The 14709-nt window shown below is 42.4% G+C and overlaps 1 protein-coding gene across 6 annotated transcripts in view; it reads left to right on the forward strand.

Moving 5' to 3' along the window:
- APLP2 (amyloid beta precursor like protein 2) overlaps positions 1-14709 on the forward strand; it is a 56779-nt gene that overhangs the window by 24655 nt on the left and 17415 nt on the right. For 4 of the 6 annotated variants that reach the window (XM_081172518.1, XM_081172520.1, XM_081172521.1 and 1 more), the window contains exons 2-7: positions 1151-1324; positions 2681-2810; positions 10070-10182; positions 11198-11388; positions 11956-12167; positions 14458-14625. In XM_081172518.1, coding sequence (XP_081028644.1) covers positions 1151-1324; positions 2681-2810; positions 10070-10182; positions 11198-11388; positions 11956-12167; positions 14458-14625 — 988 coding nt within the window. The remainder of the gene's footprint in view (positions 1-1150; positions 1325-2680; positions 2811-10069; positions 10183-11197; positions 11389-11955; positions 12168-14457; positions 14626-14709) is intronic. The other 2 variants (XM_081172522.1, XM_081172523.1) reach the window with 1 other exon arrangement.

The raw sequence follows: 14709 nt of genomic DNA on the forward strand, positions 1-14709 counted from the left end.
GTTTTAGTATATTCACTTGTTCTGAAGCTGTAACCTTCTTTTTCAGAAATAGTTAAATAGTTATAGTTAAATAGGTTTAATGGCAACTATCAGCTGAAGGGAGGAGCAAAGGAGATCTGTGCATGAACAAAGACTTGCACATATGTTAGTTTAATAATCTGAGATAAAAAGGTAAAGGACCCCTGACGACTCTGGGATTGCAGCGCTCATCTCGCTTTACAGGCTGAGGGAGCCGGCATTTATCCGCAGTTTTTCTGGGTCATGTGGCCAGCATGACTAAGCCGCTTCTGATGAAACCAGAGCAGTGCACGGAAACGCTGTTTACCTTCCCTCCGGAGCGGTACCTATTTATCTACTTGCACTTTGACGTGCTTTCAAACTGCTAGGTTGGCAGGAGCAGGGACCTAGCAATGGGAGCTCACCCCATTGTGGGGATTCGAACCGCTGACCTTCCGATCGGCAAGCCAAGAGGCTCAGTAGTTTAGACCACAGTGCCACCAATTGGAGATATGATGGTCCAAATGTGGCTGTTATATACACATACTTGGATGTATTTACATACCACCTTCCTAATTAAGGAAATGTGTTTGAATTCCTTTGTCTTGAAATGCTGTAGAAGGGTCACTTTTATCAGTAAAGAAAGACATGCATGACACACACACCAATGGAAGGAATTAATAGGTGGCTTTAAGGACCAATTTGCCCTGTATTCTCCTTCCAGTGGGCAGAAGGAGCAGCAGCCCCCTGGAAGTGTGGTCATGCAGCTTATCTTCTCAGGACCAGTAGTAGGTTTGCATTGGTCTGTCAAGCTTCATTGCAGTGAGAGGAAGTTCTCAAGTTCTGAAGGCTCACCATATTCATGGTGCAAGAGAGGGTTGTTTTTATGAAGTACACAGTTCTTTCCTCAGTTCTTTTCTTTCCAAAGTTCTTTTCCTCGACTCATGGTGAAAGTGTGATGGGCTTTTAACTGCTGCTGTTTTTAGTTTTGTAATTGGATTGTTTTATATGTATTTTAACACATGTTTTATACTTCTGTTATGTTTATAACCTCCCTTGGGAGATCTTTGCCCTGAAAGGTGGGATATAAATTTCTTAAATAAAAATATGAAAAAGCTACTTGTGTGTAACATTAACTTCTTTTTCTCCATAGGCACTTGCTGCCAATGCCGGCACAGGATTTGCTGTGGCTGAGCCTCAGATTGCCATGTTCTGTGGAAAGCTTAATATGCATGTCAATATCCAGACTGGAAAATGGGAACCTGATACTTTTGGGACAAATAGCTGTTTTGAAAGGAAAGAAGAGATTCTGCAGTACTGCCAGGAGGTAAACAATCATTCTTTGTAGCTGGTGCAACCTTTGTTCAGATCCTGATGACTCATAACTTCAGCTAAATTTCCCAACTGCAGTGCAGTCCCTTCTGCAAAGCACTTTGCCACAACATAGAGATCATGAGGAAGTCCCACTTGTGACGTAGCTCCCCTGTGCATGAAAACTCATATGCACTGGATTTGTGTTACCCTTGTCTGTTCAGCATTTTGCAAAAGCTTCCATTGTAAAAGGTTTGGGGATTGCATTCCTTTCTCTCTCTAGCTATTATGAAGTATTTGCAATGACATACATTCTGTGTGTGTGTGTGTGTGTGTGTGTGTGTGTGTGTGTGTGTGTGTAGCATTTATCCAGGACACACACACACTGTATATCACTAGTTGCCTTGTTACCTGAGGTAAGTAGTGATAGTTCAACCATCATTTAGATCCTGATGACTGTTAGCTTCAGTGATAGTGCATCAATGGGCAGAAGTGACAAAGAATGACTGTAAGCTGCAGGTTCTGGCCTTAAGGTTGCAGGTGCACCTGATACAATCACATTTCCTGTGTTTGACCTGGCCATGTCTACCAGGATACTAACCCCAAAGCCACCATCACGGTTGTGCTGGGTGATTGGTGTTACAACAGCAGCATGTTTCGGCTTCTTTAAGGTGCTGCATTGGTAGCAACAATCTGATAGTGCCCACCCAAGCAAATAGAGGAGGAAGCTTTCAGCATATGTGTAAGTCATGCATATGTTCTTGTGTTTAGGAAGCAAAGAACCAGCATCATTGTGTTGGCAGTTGTGAATTTTGGGAGATTTTTTTTCTTGAAAGGTCCATTTTACCCTTGATAAAATTTGATTTTTCTGCAACTTCCAAGGCTGGAGTATTTTCAAGCTCAGAATAACTACCTTCAGGAATTTCCTCATCTGTATAGGAGATGGTCAGGTCTGAGTGGTGTTCAATTTAAATATCTATGTGCTTAATATAACACCACAAGGCACAACCAGAATTCACTCATGCAAACTATAGTTTGCTTATTCAAGTGTAGAGGTAAGCTATGGTTTCTGTTAAATAAACAATTACTTAGGAAAGCAGAATATGTGAAGTGAAGGGGGAAGGAGGGAGCAAAAGGGAATGTGCAAGAAAAAGGGTCGTTCATGTAATGCCAAATGGGGATTTGGCATTACATGTGAACTGGCCTGTTGTTGACCTAGTTTCTTATTTTGATAAACATAACAGGCTTTTTGCACATTTTGTGTGCCTTAAGGAGTTATCTTTCCTTCTTAAAATGTTGTTTTTTTCCTGTCTCCTGCCAAGAGTCTATCAATTCTCCATGTGTATAGTATTTCTTTTCACTTTTAAAATAGATTTATCCAGAGCTTCAGATTACAAATGTGGTGGAAGCCAATGAGCCAGTCAGCATTGAAAACTGGTGTAAAACAGGCAAGAAGCAGTGCAAAGGCCACACCCACATTGTTGTTCCCTTCAAGTGTCTTGGTAAGTACTTCCATTGACATGCCTGACTTTTGTTAGTCTCTATTTCCTTTAGTTATTACAACCCCACCCCTTATTTGCATGTAGAAACTTCATATCAACATTGACTGTGCATATTGATCATGCCAATGGTGTTTCTTTCAGTAGCAAATGTTAAAAATATTTATGCAGAGAGTGCATAGAACACCTTTTATATTTTTTTTATTCTGGCTGGTTTTAATTAATAGAATTAATATGGTAAGGCTCATATCTGTCGTTGATTTAACTATGATTTGTTTAGTTGATTGTTACTTGCATGGAGTCTTTGGGCATAAAATGAAACTTGAAATTTTAAGAAAACGCAGTGGATCTTTCATAAACTCAAGAGCTACCCAAGAAAGGAGTTTTGGTTGTTCTCATTTGTCAGGGTGGGCATATTTCAAGCTTAGGAATTCTCCTTCACTTTTTCCTTGAACTCTGAGGTCCACTAGTTTGGAGCCAAGTACAGAATAGGGGCTTAGAGAGAGATGGTGGGGTGGGCATATTGTTAGAATTAAGGAATTGCTATACCAGCTTGCTATGAACCCTAGCCTGAAATCCCAGAGAGCCACTTCCAGTCAGTACAGTGGTGCCTCGCAAGACGAAAAGAATCCGTTCTGTGATTCTCTTCGTCTAGCGGTTTTTTCGTCTTGCGAAGCAAGCCCATTGAAGGATTAGCGGATTAGCGGCTTATCTGCTGATCAGATCAGCTGATAAGCGGCTTAGCGGCTTAGAAAAAGGGGGGGAAAGGAAAAAAAACCAGCAGGAACTCGCAAGACATTGTCGTCTTGTGAAGCAAGCCCATAGGAAATTCGTTTTGCGAAGCACCTCCAAAACGGAAAACTTTTTCGGCTAGCGAGTTTTCCATCTTGCGAGGCATTCGTCTTGCGGGGCACCACTGTATATAATGCTGAAGAGCCCACCAGTCTGAGTTAGTATAAGGCCACTTCCTATGTTCCTTAAGCTGGGTAGCTCAAGTCTCGCCAGTAGAATGTCCTTTGCCTTATAAGCATGAAAAGTCCTGTCTCAGTTGTTCTGGAGCAGGGGGTCAGCAACCTTTTTCAGCCGTGGGCCGGTCCACCGTCCCTCAGACCATGTGGTGGGCTGGACTATATTTTGGGGGAAAAAATAAAAATGAACAAATTCGTATGCCCCACAAATAACCCAGAGATGCATTTTAAATAAAAGCACACATTCTACTCATGTAAAAATGCGCTGATTCCTGGACTGTCCTCGAGCTGGATTGAGAAGGCGATTGGGCCACATTCAGCCCACAGGCCTTAGGTTGCCTACCCCTGCTCTGGAGTCTCATGAGACGTACCTCTCACAATTGCCAGCTGAAGTTGCCTCTGTGGCACCTTCTCCAAGTTGGTGAATGGCTGTGTTAAGACTGGTCCTTTTAGTGCGGTATTTGTTTTGCTGATTTTTTATGTCTCATACCTGATCATAGTTTATTCAGATCGATTCCCTAGGTTGTGAAATGTGGTTTAAAGGTGAAAATGAACAAAATGGGGCAACACATTGTATAAACTCCTAGCTTGAGCTTTCCCCTGTGCCATTGCAGGCAGGTAGTGGCCATCATTTCTATGGCGTCCGAGGGGGAAAGAGTTTTTCTGCTGTTAAAAGCAAGACTGGCAGAGTGGGGACTCTTTACGTGGTGACCCCTGACAAGCAACACAATGGTTTGCCACTGGAGCATGTCATGCAAACAGAGCCTGTCTCCGCATGGCCATATTGTGAGAGGCTTTCTCCAGTTTCCTAAGTCAGTCACATGTATCAATATCCTTTTAAAAAAAATAAAATAAAGTGAGCTCAGATTGTGGGAGATTTCTGAAATTCTCTGCAGAGTCAGTAAGCATAAGATGTGCTTCTAGAGTGCTAAACAGATGAACTTGGCCTGCGAAAGATTTAGTTTTCAATGAAAATAGGCCACTACTGTGATTGTGCTCCTTCTCTATTTTCTGTGCAGCCTCAGTTTTGTTTTTTTACAGAATTTCAGCTGCAGGTGGAAACTTAACCTCATACTCCTTGTAGATAATTTGCTTTGCTTTTCCTCTGGTTTCCCTTTTCCTATGGCAGTGGACAATGAGGCGCAGTTGGCACTCTTGCTGAACTGTAAATATGCGAGACAATAGGTTGATGGGAGTGGGAGCAGAGCTAGGCTTGGTGAAGAAGAAATAGCAGACTATACGTAGACTGTTTGGTTAAGCTGCTGCGTGCACTAGAAATGCCTCATCTGTCTGGCTTAAATGTGAAGTGTTAGCTCTATTAGCAGTGTTCTTGAAGGAAAGACATGCATACCGCAGCTTGGGTTACTTCCTTAAAAACTACTGATCCTTCAATATAGGAGATAATTTTAACAGGAATGAGAAACCTCTTTAGTTGCACAGCTGAGTTGGAATTCACGTGTGCCCTTTCTAAAATTAACTTCATTCACATTGTATTCTGGCTTCCATAAGATGATATACTGGAGACATATTTCTTTCCAGGTTCATTGTCCTCACAGAGTAGATGTGCAAGCCCTTGTTCTTGGCTCTGATACCAAGTCAAAGCAGACTTTGGAACAGTTTAGAGTTGGCAGCAAGTTAAATGAAACTGTAGTGGCAAATAATGTTGGGCTTTTTGGCATGGATGCCTTTACGTACATTAAAGCAGGTGAGAAACGCTAGTGCAGTGTTTCTCAAGCTTGGATCCCCAGCCCTTGTACTACAACTCCCATGATCATTACCTAGCAGAACCAGTTGTCAGGGATGATGGGAGTTGTAGTCCAACAACAACTGGCGATCCAAGTTTGAGAAACACTGCACTGAAATCTATAAGTTACTTTTTATTGCGTTTCTATCCCACCTTTCCTTTTAAAAGGACTCCTCCTTGCAGGTTTTTTCTTCTTCAGAAGAACATTATAAATAAGAAATCAGTGTTGCGTGTTGCACTGTGAACTTCTGTGTCATGATTCAAGACCCAGGAGGCTGAGAGCCACAAGCAGCTGCTACAGAGCCAGTGTGGTGTAGTGGTTAGTCTGCTGGGCTAGGACCTGAGAGACCAGGGTTTGAATCCCCACATGACCATGAAGCTTGGTGACCTTGGACCAGCCACTGCTTCTCAGCCTAGCCTACTTCACAGGGTTGTTGTGGTGATTAAATGAAGATGCCATGCACCCTACCTTGAGCTCCTGAGGAAAAAAAGTTGGGCTATAAATACAATAAATGCAATAAAAAATAAATATTTCTTAGGCCTTGGTTGCCTTTTGGCTACTTGGTGGTGGCGTGCTTCCTTCTCTGGGCTCTGTTGTTGCACTTCTCCATTTCAAGGAAGCCAAGGGTGAATTCCATTCTATCACCACACTAGCTCATCCAAGCAGGCTGCGTCATTCTGGTGCTGTGGAATAATATAGGAACACTTACCTAATACTGTTGGTTTCAGAATTGCTTCTGCTTATGGCAGGAAATACCCATTGATCCCCACACCCTTGCTCCTTAGTCCCACCCCTCACCGCTGTGCTTTCTGCCACACGTCTACATGTGGCATAGCTTCTCTGGCCCTTATCATGTCACTTCTGATACAGGGTGGTGATGGAGATACAGTGGTACCTCAGGTCACATACGCTTCAGGTTACATACGCTTCAGGTTACAGACTCCGCTAACCCAGAAATAATACCTCAGGTTAAGAACTTTGCTTCAGGATGAGAACAGAAATAGTTCTCCGGTGGTGCAGCGGCAGCAGGAGGCCCCATTAGCTAAAGTGGTGCTTCAGGTTAAGAACAGTTTCAGGTTAAGAACGGACCTCTGGAACGAATTAAGTACTTAACCTGAGGTACCACTGTAGTATTTATTATCAGGGGACTCCTGATTCCACTTCCCTTGCCCCACCCGAAGTGAAGTGCTGTGAGATGAAACTGCACAGGAACTGTAACTTTTTCAGCAGCTACAGAAGCTTGTGGGGGATCACAGGGGGCTCATTTCGTCAGCCCCAGGTCTGCTTTTGGGGCATGAGGCGTGTTGTGCTACCTTGAGACCTGTATGCTTTAATGAGAACAGAACTAGCAATGAGGGCATCACCCCAGGCAGAGGCCTTTCCCATCTTGCCTCTCACAGAGCTTTGCTGCCTAGAGATGGGCATGGGAGGGAGGAGAGGTTGTAGTGAGGACACCGTTTCTTGGCTGGCGATCACAGTGAGAGGAGGATCTCATTCTGTCACTGGAGGGTAGCATGCAGAGGCATACCTAGGCTCCTTTGCACCCTTGGCAAGGAGCTGTATTGGTGCCCCTCATGCTCTTGGCAAGGAGCTCTGCCAAGGCTCCTAGAAGAGCCAGAGTGGAGAGGTGCAATTTTTGTGTGCCCCCCTGAGCCTGGGCCCTTGGTGGGGGCCAACCTTGCCATCCCTTAGGTAGCATGCTTAAAGAGCCTTGTGAATTCACCTTGCGATTTGGGGTATAGCTGGAATCCCAGTGTGGGTGGGAGTCTTACCTCAAACGAAAGCAGGACTTTTAATTATTTTACTTTTTATTTCTTTAGAACATTTTTATATCCTACTCTTCAGCCAAAAAGGCTCTAAGAACATCTTACGTACCATCAAAACAAGACAATACCTACTCATAGGCTTACACTTAAAAAAACAAACCAAAACAGAAATCCACAACACACAAGGGAAAACCAAAACCCAGGCACCAGTTTCTAAACATTTGTTCCTATATGGACCAGTTGGCAAAGTTCAGGGGCAGGAGGGCAGGAGCCTGGTGGAGCTTGGCCTCCAGAAAAGCTGATGGACTGAGCCTTCTGTTTCCTGTCTCTCCCACTGAGGTGGTCTGATGGAATGGATGCCCCCAGGTGACAGTTTGAGGGAGAGGAGTGAGCTCTGCTTCCCAGTTCTCCCGCTGCTGGAATAGCTGCCACCTCATCGCTGTTTATGTACAGCAGGTGTGGCTCACCTGGTGGCCCTCCAGATGTTGCTGGACTCAGCCAGGGATGATGGGAGCTGTAGCCCAGCAAACACCTGTACTTCAACAACTGGCTTCCTATTAGCTACTGAGCCAAATTCAATGTTTTCCTTAAAGCAGATAGGGACCAGGTTCCCTAAGCAGGATTGCCTCTCCTGGACCAAGCTGGTTTTTTCATTTTGCTTTTGCTTTGCACCCTGCTCAGTTTTATTTGTGATACACAGTTGTATTTTGCATCTATCTAATTTATCTAGCTTTTATTACACTTTATTGAAACCTGTATTTTTTATTTGAACTGCTTAGATTTTTATTAAGTGGTATAAAAACTTTATAAATAAATAATGCTTCAGCTGCCTTGGTTGGAGACTGTTGTATCTTTTCATCTTGTTACTTGATTTGAGCTGTTAAATGAACTCCTGAACAGATTGCTTGATATGGTTATAATGCTGTTGATATTATTAGTATTAGATGCTCTTAATTGACATGTTAGTATGCTTTATCCTTATTTGAACTTTTTATATGATTTGAATAAACTGTTAATTCATTTGTCAATGCTAAATTACAACCTATTATGCTTTTTATTATGGTGTTTATGCTACTGTGTTTTAATTGTCTGTTTTCTGTGACCCACAGAAAACATTGAGATGTGTCCAATGTTAGACCTACTCAGAGTAGGCCCGCTGAAATCAATAAATTTGACTAGCTTAGACCTTTTAGTTTTCATTGGCCTGCTCTAAATAGAACTTTGTTGGATGCAACCCAGTGAATTTGTGAAAAATGTCATATATAAATAAACTGACTGCTATATTTGCTTTTTATTCAAACATTTATTCAACTGCTTATTGCCTCATCTGTTCTGCAGCTTCTTTATTTAGTCTCAGCTTCTTCTAACTTTTGTCACTCTTCCCTTTCCCTTTCTCTTGATTCATCTAAAACCCAGCTTAGAAGATAAGTGGGACACATAGGATATAGGCCCCATGCAACATTGGGACTCCCAAATGCATGAGGTTGAGCAGCACACTTGAATGGGCCTTAACTCAGAATCTCCCTGCATTTGCAAAGTTGGCATAATACTGTTTGCGTAGTCTTGTAGTGTCCAGTGGACATAATGTTCCATGTAGGACTTGGCATGCTGTTAGCACTAAACAAGTGTTAAAAAATAGCATTAGTAATAATAATAGCCATGTCCATCTTGGATACTGGACAGTGAAGTGGTTCACATGTCAGGCTAAGTCATAATGGCTCCAACAAGACTTTTCCAAGCCTAATTATTGGGGGTAGTACAAGCTTGCTGGAGTGTGCAAGCTGGCAAAGGAAAGTTAACTCTTTCCTCGCCAGCTGCACACTCCAGGAAGGTCCCTGTCCCCCTGTCCCCAACCTAGGCTTGGGAATAAAAGCAAAAATATCATTTTCAAATTAATTACTGAGTGGGGAGGGGGGGAAGAGTCACTGTGTATGTATGCAATGTGTGTGTGGTCCTGGCAACAGTTTCTCCAGTTTGTACATATACCTGCATGCCCCAAAAGGTTACTGACCCCTGGCTTAATTGTGAATGTGACACAATCAAGAACAAACTGTGGTTTATTTCTGACTTAAAGCAATGTGTGTTTGTACAACATGATGGGCCATAATATGGCTTGGTTGTACTGCCCATGCAGCACTTGTGAGATGGGGATGGGAGCAGAAGAATGTTCATTGTTTAAGATGGACTGTGGCTTAGTTAGGCATGTGAACATGGCCAATGGCTGTAGCCTTTATTGGAGAACAGAGTATTGGTTGTTCCTTTCTGGTTAACTTTATTATAGTATTGGGTGTTCAGAGAAAAAGTTGAAATAGCTTAGGGTGCAGACCTATTCATACTGGGCTTACTCACAGGTAAGTCCTATTTGTGAGACTTACTTCTGAGGAGACATATTGGATTTTGATGTCAATCTCAAGTTTCCAATTATCTTCAAATGCATGTTTTAAAAGCCTTTGTCATGTCTTCTCCCTGTTTGAATTAATTTAATATCCTGAGCTCCTAGATAAAAATGAAAATGCTTGCAGTTGAGAGGCCTTCTAAATATAGAGATATTTTACCATTCCTATGGATCCAGTTGCATCTTTTTCTGAGACATGAAACTTTAGTAGCATCAACAAGGCATCCTGTGGTACCTTATAAGCTAACAAATTTAATGTAGCATAAGTTTTTAAGGTTGATGATCTACTTCATCAGATGCAAATAAATGTCTCTAACTAGAAAGTAAAGCTTGGGACGTGTGTGAGATATGATTTTGCAGTTGACTTGTGCTCTTTCCTTCTTCACAGTGGGGGAGTTTGTCAGTGATGTCCTCTTGGTTCCAGAAAAGTGCCGGTTCTTCCATAGGGAGCGGATGGATGTGTGTAAAAGCCACCAGTACTGGCACACTATATCAAAAGAGGTAACTTGGCTGCAAGAGAAGGAATGCCCTGGCCTTCTCCCATAAGATACCATAAAGTGGTATTTGAGAGAAAGCTTGAAATACAGAATTAGAAATGCCTTTCTTCTTTCAAGGAGCAATAGAGGGGAGGTCAGCTTGCAACGAATTTGAAGAATATCTTCAAGTTACAAAGTTTTTGACTAATACTGAGCCACCAAAATGAAGCAATTGAGATCCTGGGTGTAAATCATTGTTCAGCCTGATTTACTAAGCAAAACAACAACCTGTTTTCCACAGAGTCATGATTTCACTAAGTTAGCAGTTTGAGAACTCCAGTTTGTGCCAGTTCCATGCAGGCTTTGTTTGTTATAACTGTGGAGTTCTGTTGACATTTGACTCCCTTGCTATTAGGACATAGTAGCCTAATTGGGGCTTCAGGGTTCTTATTTTGGAACACTGGAGATTTTGGTCCAAGTTTTTGGAAGGCAGATCTATTTTCAGATTTTTATTTGAGCATCATGTTAACATGCTTCTAAAGTGTGATTCCTAGAATGATAAGGAATATTCACCCTTTCACTTCTTTGGTTTAAAATGCAGAAGTAGTATATGCTCTTCATAAAATTACTTTGAATTGCACAACTTTGGTTTCAAGCTAAATTGTGCACTGCATTGATATGTAACTTTGCACCAAGGCTGTTGAAGCTATAAAGCCCCAACCCCTGCTGGAAGGTCTTATTGAGTCAGCAACAAGTTGGTATCTTACTTCTTAGATGTTATGTGCAGTTTCAGCTTCCAGGCATGGACCTTCCTCGTCTGTTGACATTCACTGCCCTATCCTGAGTACCACTTCTAAACAATCAGCAATTTTATGGCAGATGATTCTAGTGACCCTTTGCAACCTAGGCTAAGGTGCAATGCTATACAAAATCCGTATGTCATCCTTTAATTGTGTGTGGGGGGGATGATGTAAGAGGTTCATGCATTAAAACAGTCAAGAGATTCTGTTCTGACCCATTGCTTTTAATACTTACTCCAGGCCTGTTTGACTGAGGGGATGATCCTGCACAGCTATGGCATGCTGCTTCCTTGCGGAGTAGACCAGTTCCATGGCACAGAGTATGTGTGCTGCCCTCAGGCCAAAATTGTTGATGAAGCTCTTTCCAAGGAAGAGGAAGAAGAGGAGGAGGAAGAGGAGGAGGAGGATGAAGACTATGAGAGTTACAAAAGGTAATCGTTACAAGCTCATTTCGCATTTTATTGCAATGTTTTCTTCCCATTGGTTGGGCAGAGAAAAGCTTTGTGAGGATCATTGGGAGACGTTAGGGCCACCTTAAGAGCATAAACATGGGATGGAAACATGCTAGCTTGTTATGATCCATAGATCATTAGCATTGTTGCATGGGGTGTCTGCCTGGTTCAAGAAATGGGTTTTATTTTTGTTGATCTTAATGTTTTGAAATTCTGTGCTCCTCTTTGCTTCTCCCCCTGCCTCCGCCTGGGTCTCTTAAGTGTGGGTGGGCAGGTTGAGGGTCATGGACTAATGAGGTGCTGGCTCCTGTGAGTCTTTGGAAATAGATCCATATAATAAAACTTAAGAGCCCATCTTGGAGCCACTGCTACAATAGCTTGTGTAGATGCAATAGGGTAGTTTCCAGACCTGAAGTTGGTTGTGCATCCATTCTTTTCTTCCAATTCTTTTAAAGTTGAGGGGAGGAGACTTAAAGCCAAATTGCTGCACATTCATGCCTGCAAATAGCAGTTGGTTTGCCTTCTAATTGTATGTATCTTTTTTAGTGAGTTCCCCACTGAGGCAAATACAGAAGAGTTCACAGCAGCAATAGCAACAATGGATGACGAAGAGGAGGAACAGGAAGAAGATGAGGAAGAAGTGGTGGTAGATCGGGATTACTATTACGATGGCTATAAAGATTACAATGAGGAGCCTCCGACAGAACCAAGCAATGAGAAATCGCTTGCTGAGAAGGAAATAATGAGTGATGTGAAAGGTAAACAGCCACATTACAGCTTCACTCAGCTCTTCTTTATTCCAGTAGCTGTCAAATTGATCTTGCCAATCCATATGTTGAATGTTCCACTTCTAGTCTAGTAGCCTTTTTCCTATTTGGATGTTTTAATTGCCAAATAGGTCAGTGGAGAAGAGCTTGTATGCCATTCATTAAAGACTAGTCTCTTCCTTCCCCCAAATTGTGGGACATACAGTGCCTACTTGCCAAGTGTATCACTGGCAACTCTTACCTCTGGCACTCTCTCTTGGGACTCTCTCTTTGAAATAGCTTTCTGCTATCTAATTTTGGAAAACATTGCAAATCAAAACATTGATGTTTTTAAAATATGGGTTACTTGGGTGAAAAGTTATTCAGATTTTCTCCTTCATAGAAAAACTAGGAAGAATACTATCAAAAATGATCAAATGGTTTGTCATTTATACATTTCTATGTATGCTACAGTTTATCCATCAGTCAGCCCATCTATCCCAAAGTGGGGCAAGCTTAGTATAAGCAGTTCTGCTTTTGGCTACATGCTCTTATAGTGACATTTACAGCAGGCCAGTTAACGGTATCGGTATAAAATGTAGATAAATTCAGATTGTCAAACAGATGCCAGCAACTCCTGTAACCTTGCAGGTACAAACTCTTTGGTAATCTTTCAGAATACCATGATTTCACTTGCTGGAAGTAAAGCTTAGTACGTGTGGAAGGGCCACCTGGGATCTGCATGCTTTCCTAGCTGGTTACGCTTTCCCCCTTCAGTATGATACCTTCAAGATTTCAAATTGCACCAAGTAAGCACTCTTCCTCAAAGAACAATAACCTGAAAACGACAATTGAGTAGTCAGACTTTTTTTGGTGGTTGGGGGGGGGCAGGGTTTGGGGAAAACAAACACGCACACACGTGATTTTTCTGACTCAAACAGCTGTTAGTTAGCCAGTGTCTCCTAAAGCCTCTCTAATGTGAAGCAAATGGGATTAAGGTGCACCAGTTTTTGTGACTGATGTATGTCAGTTCCAAATTTTGGACTTCTCAACATGGTGCAAATACATAGCCAAGAGGAAGCCATGCAGCAGGAAATGCTCTTGAGGAATGATGAAATGCTTTAGCCTCCTTGCTTCTGCCTTCGGTAATTGTTCCTCAGATGACAAAATACACTTTATGACAAACACACTTTTGCTATGTAGAAGAGCAAATTTTCAATCTTAAATTTATAACCTTATCAGCAAGTAGGCTTTAAATCCAAAAGTAACTTTCTTCCACGTGCGTAGCATTAATAGTCAAGTTGTTTCTAAGCTTCCATTCAAATATGTTGGAGTACAGAATGCCATCCATATTATGTGGATGTATTTCAATGCTTGAAAGAAATGGTCTCAAATTCACACTCCCCTCCTAAATTTACTGTGTGCATTCCAGGTTTATCGCCATAAGTGAGAACTAGGGTAGAGCCTCAGCTTTTAGGAACTTCTAACCCAATAAGACATGAATGATTCCACTCTTGATCCCCTGGTGGTGGGAGTGGTTGAAGCTACCAAATCTGCTACCATATTGAAGGTCTTTTTCTTACAATGTTCTAGGCTTTTAACCAATGTGGCCTGGCCATTTAGGACACACACACACACACTCACCTGAATGAGGTTATGGGCTTACTTTCCACAGTAGATGACCATTTCATATGCTCAAATTAGTATTTGTGGATTCTTCAGACAGTCAGTTTTCCAAGTTGCACAATTTACCTAGTTTCCAAAGAAAGGTGCTGAGAGGTGGCAGACACAAAGCATTAGCTGTGGTTGAGAAAGGGAAGGGCTGAGCTGAAGGAACTGAGGCAGGAAAGGAAATCCCTCGTCCACCGATATTGTCCTTTCTGGGAAGCAGGAAGAATAAAACATTTCGCCACATAACCTGCCTAACCTGGTTGCTAACCACAGAACGACATTTGCATGAACTGAATGGAAGCTTTGGGACAGTTGTTTGCATGGTGCAATGTGGCCTAGATGTTTCTGTGCTGCAAAATATTTTTTTTCTTCCTACTTCCCCTTTGTGGAAGTGGCACAGATGAAGATGAGCGGGATAGCGTTATCATCACTGGGCCTACTTTTGGCCCTAGTAAACAGGTTTTTCTTTTCAGTGATGGGAAAACTGGAAGCTTATGGATAATGGATCTGTAGCACCCCAGGCAAATGTCAGTTCTTCAGCTAAGACTAACCTAGAGCCATCGCTGCTGTTGTAATAGCTTAGCTAAGCTGTGCTTGTCACCAGCTGATGCTTTAACCATCTCCCACACAGCTGTCTGCTCCCAGGAGGCGATGACAGGTCCCTGCCGGTCTGTGATGCCTCGTTGGTACTTCGACATGTACAAGAAAAAGTGCATTCGCTTTATATATGGAGGCTGCGGAGGAAACAGGAACAATTTTGAGTCAGAGGACTATTGTATGGCTGTGTGTAAAAAGATGAGTAAGTCCTGCCTCCCACCTGCCCTCTTGCAGCAAGCTGTTGTCCTGTCTGTCTTCTCATCCTTGACCAGGTCAAGGAAAGAGC

The sequence above is a fragment of the Podarcis bocagei genome (assembly GCF_964188305.1).
Source record: "Podarcis bocagei genome assembly, chromosome: 15".
NCBI lineage: Eukaryota > Metazoa > Chordata > Lepidosauria > Squamata > Lacertidae > Podarcis > Podarcis bocagei.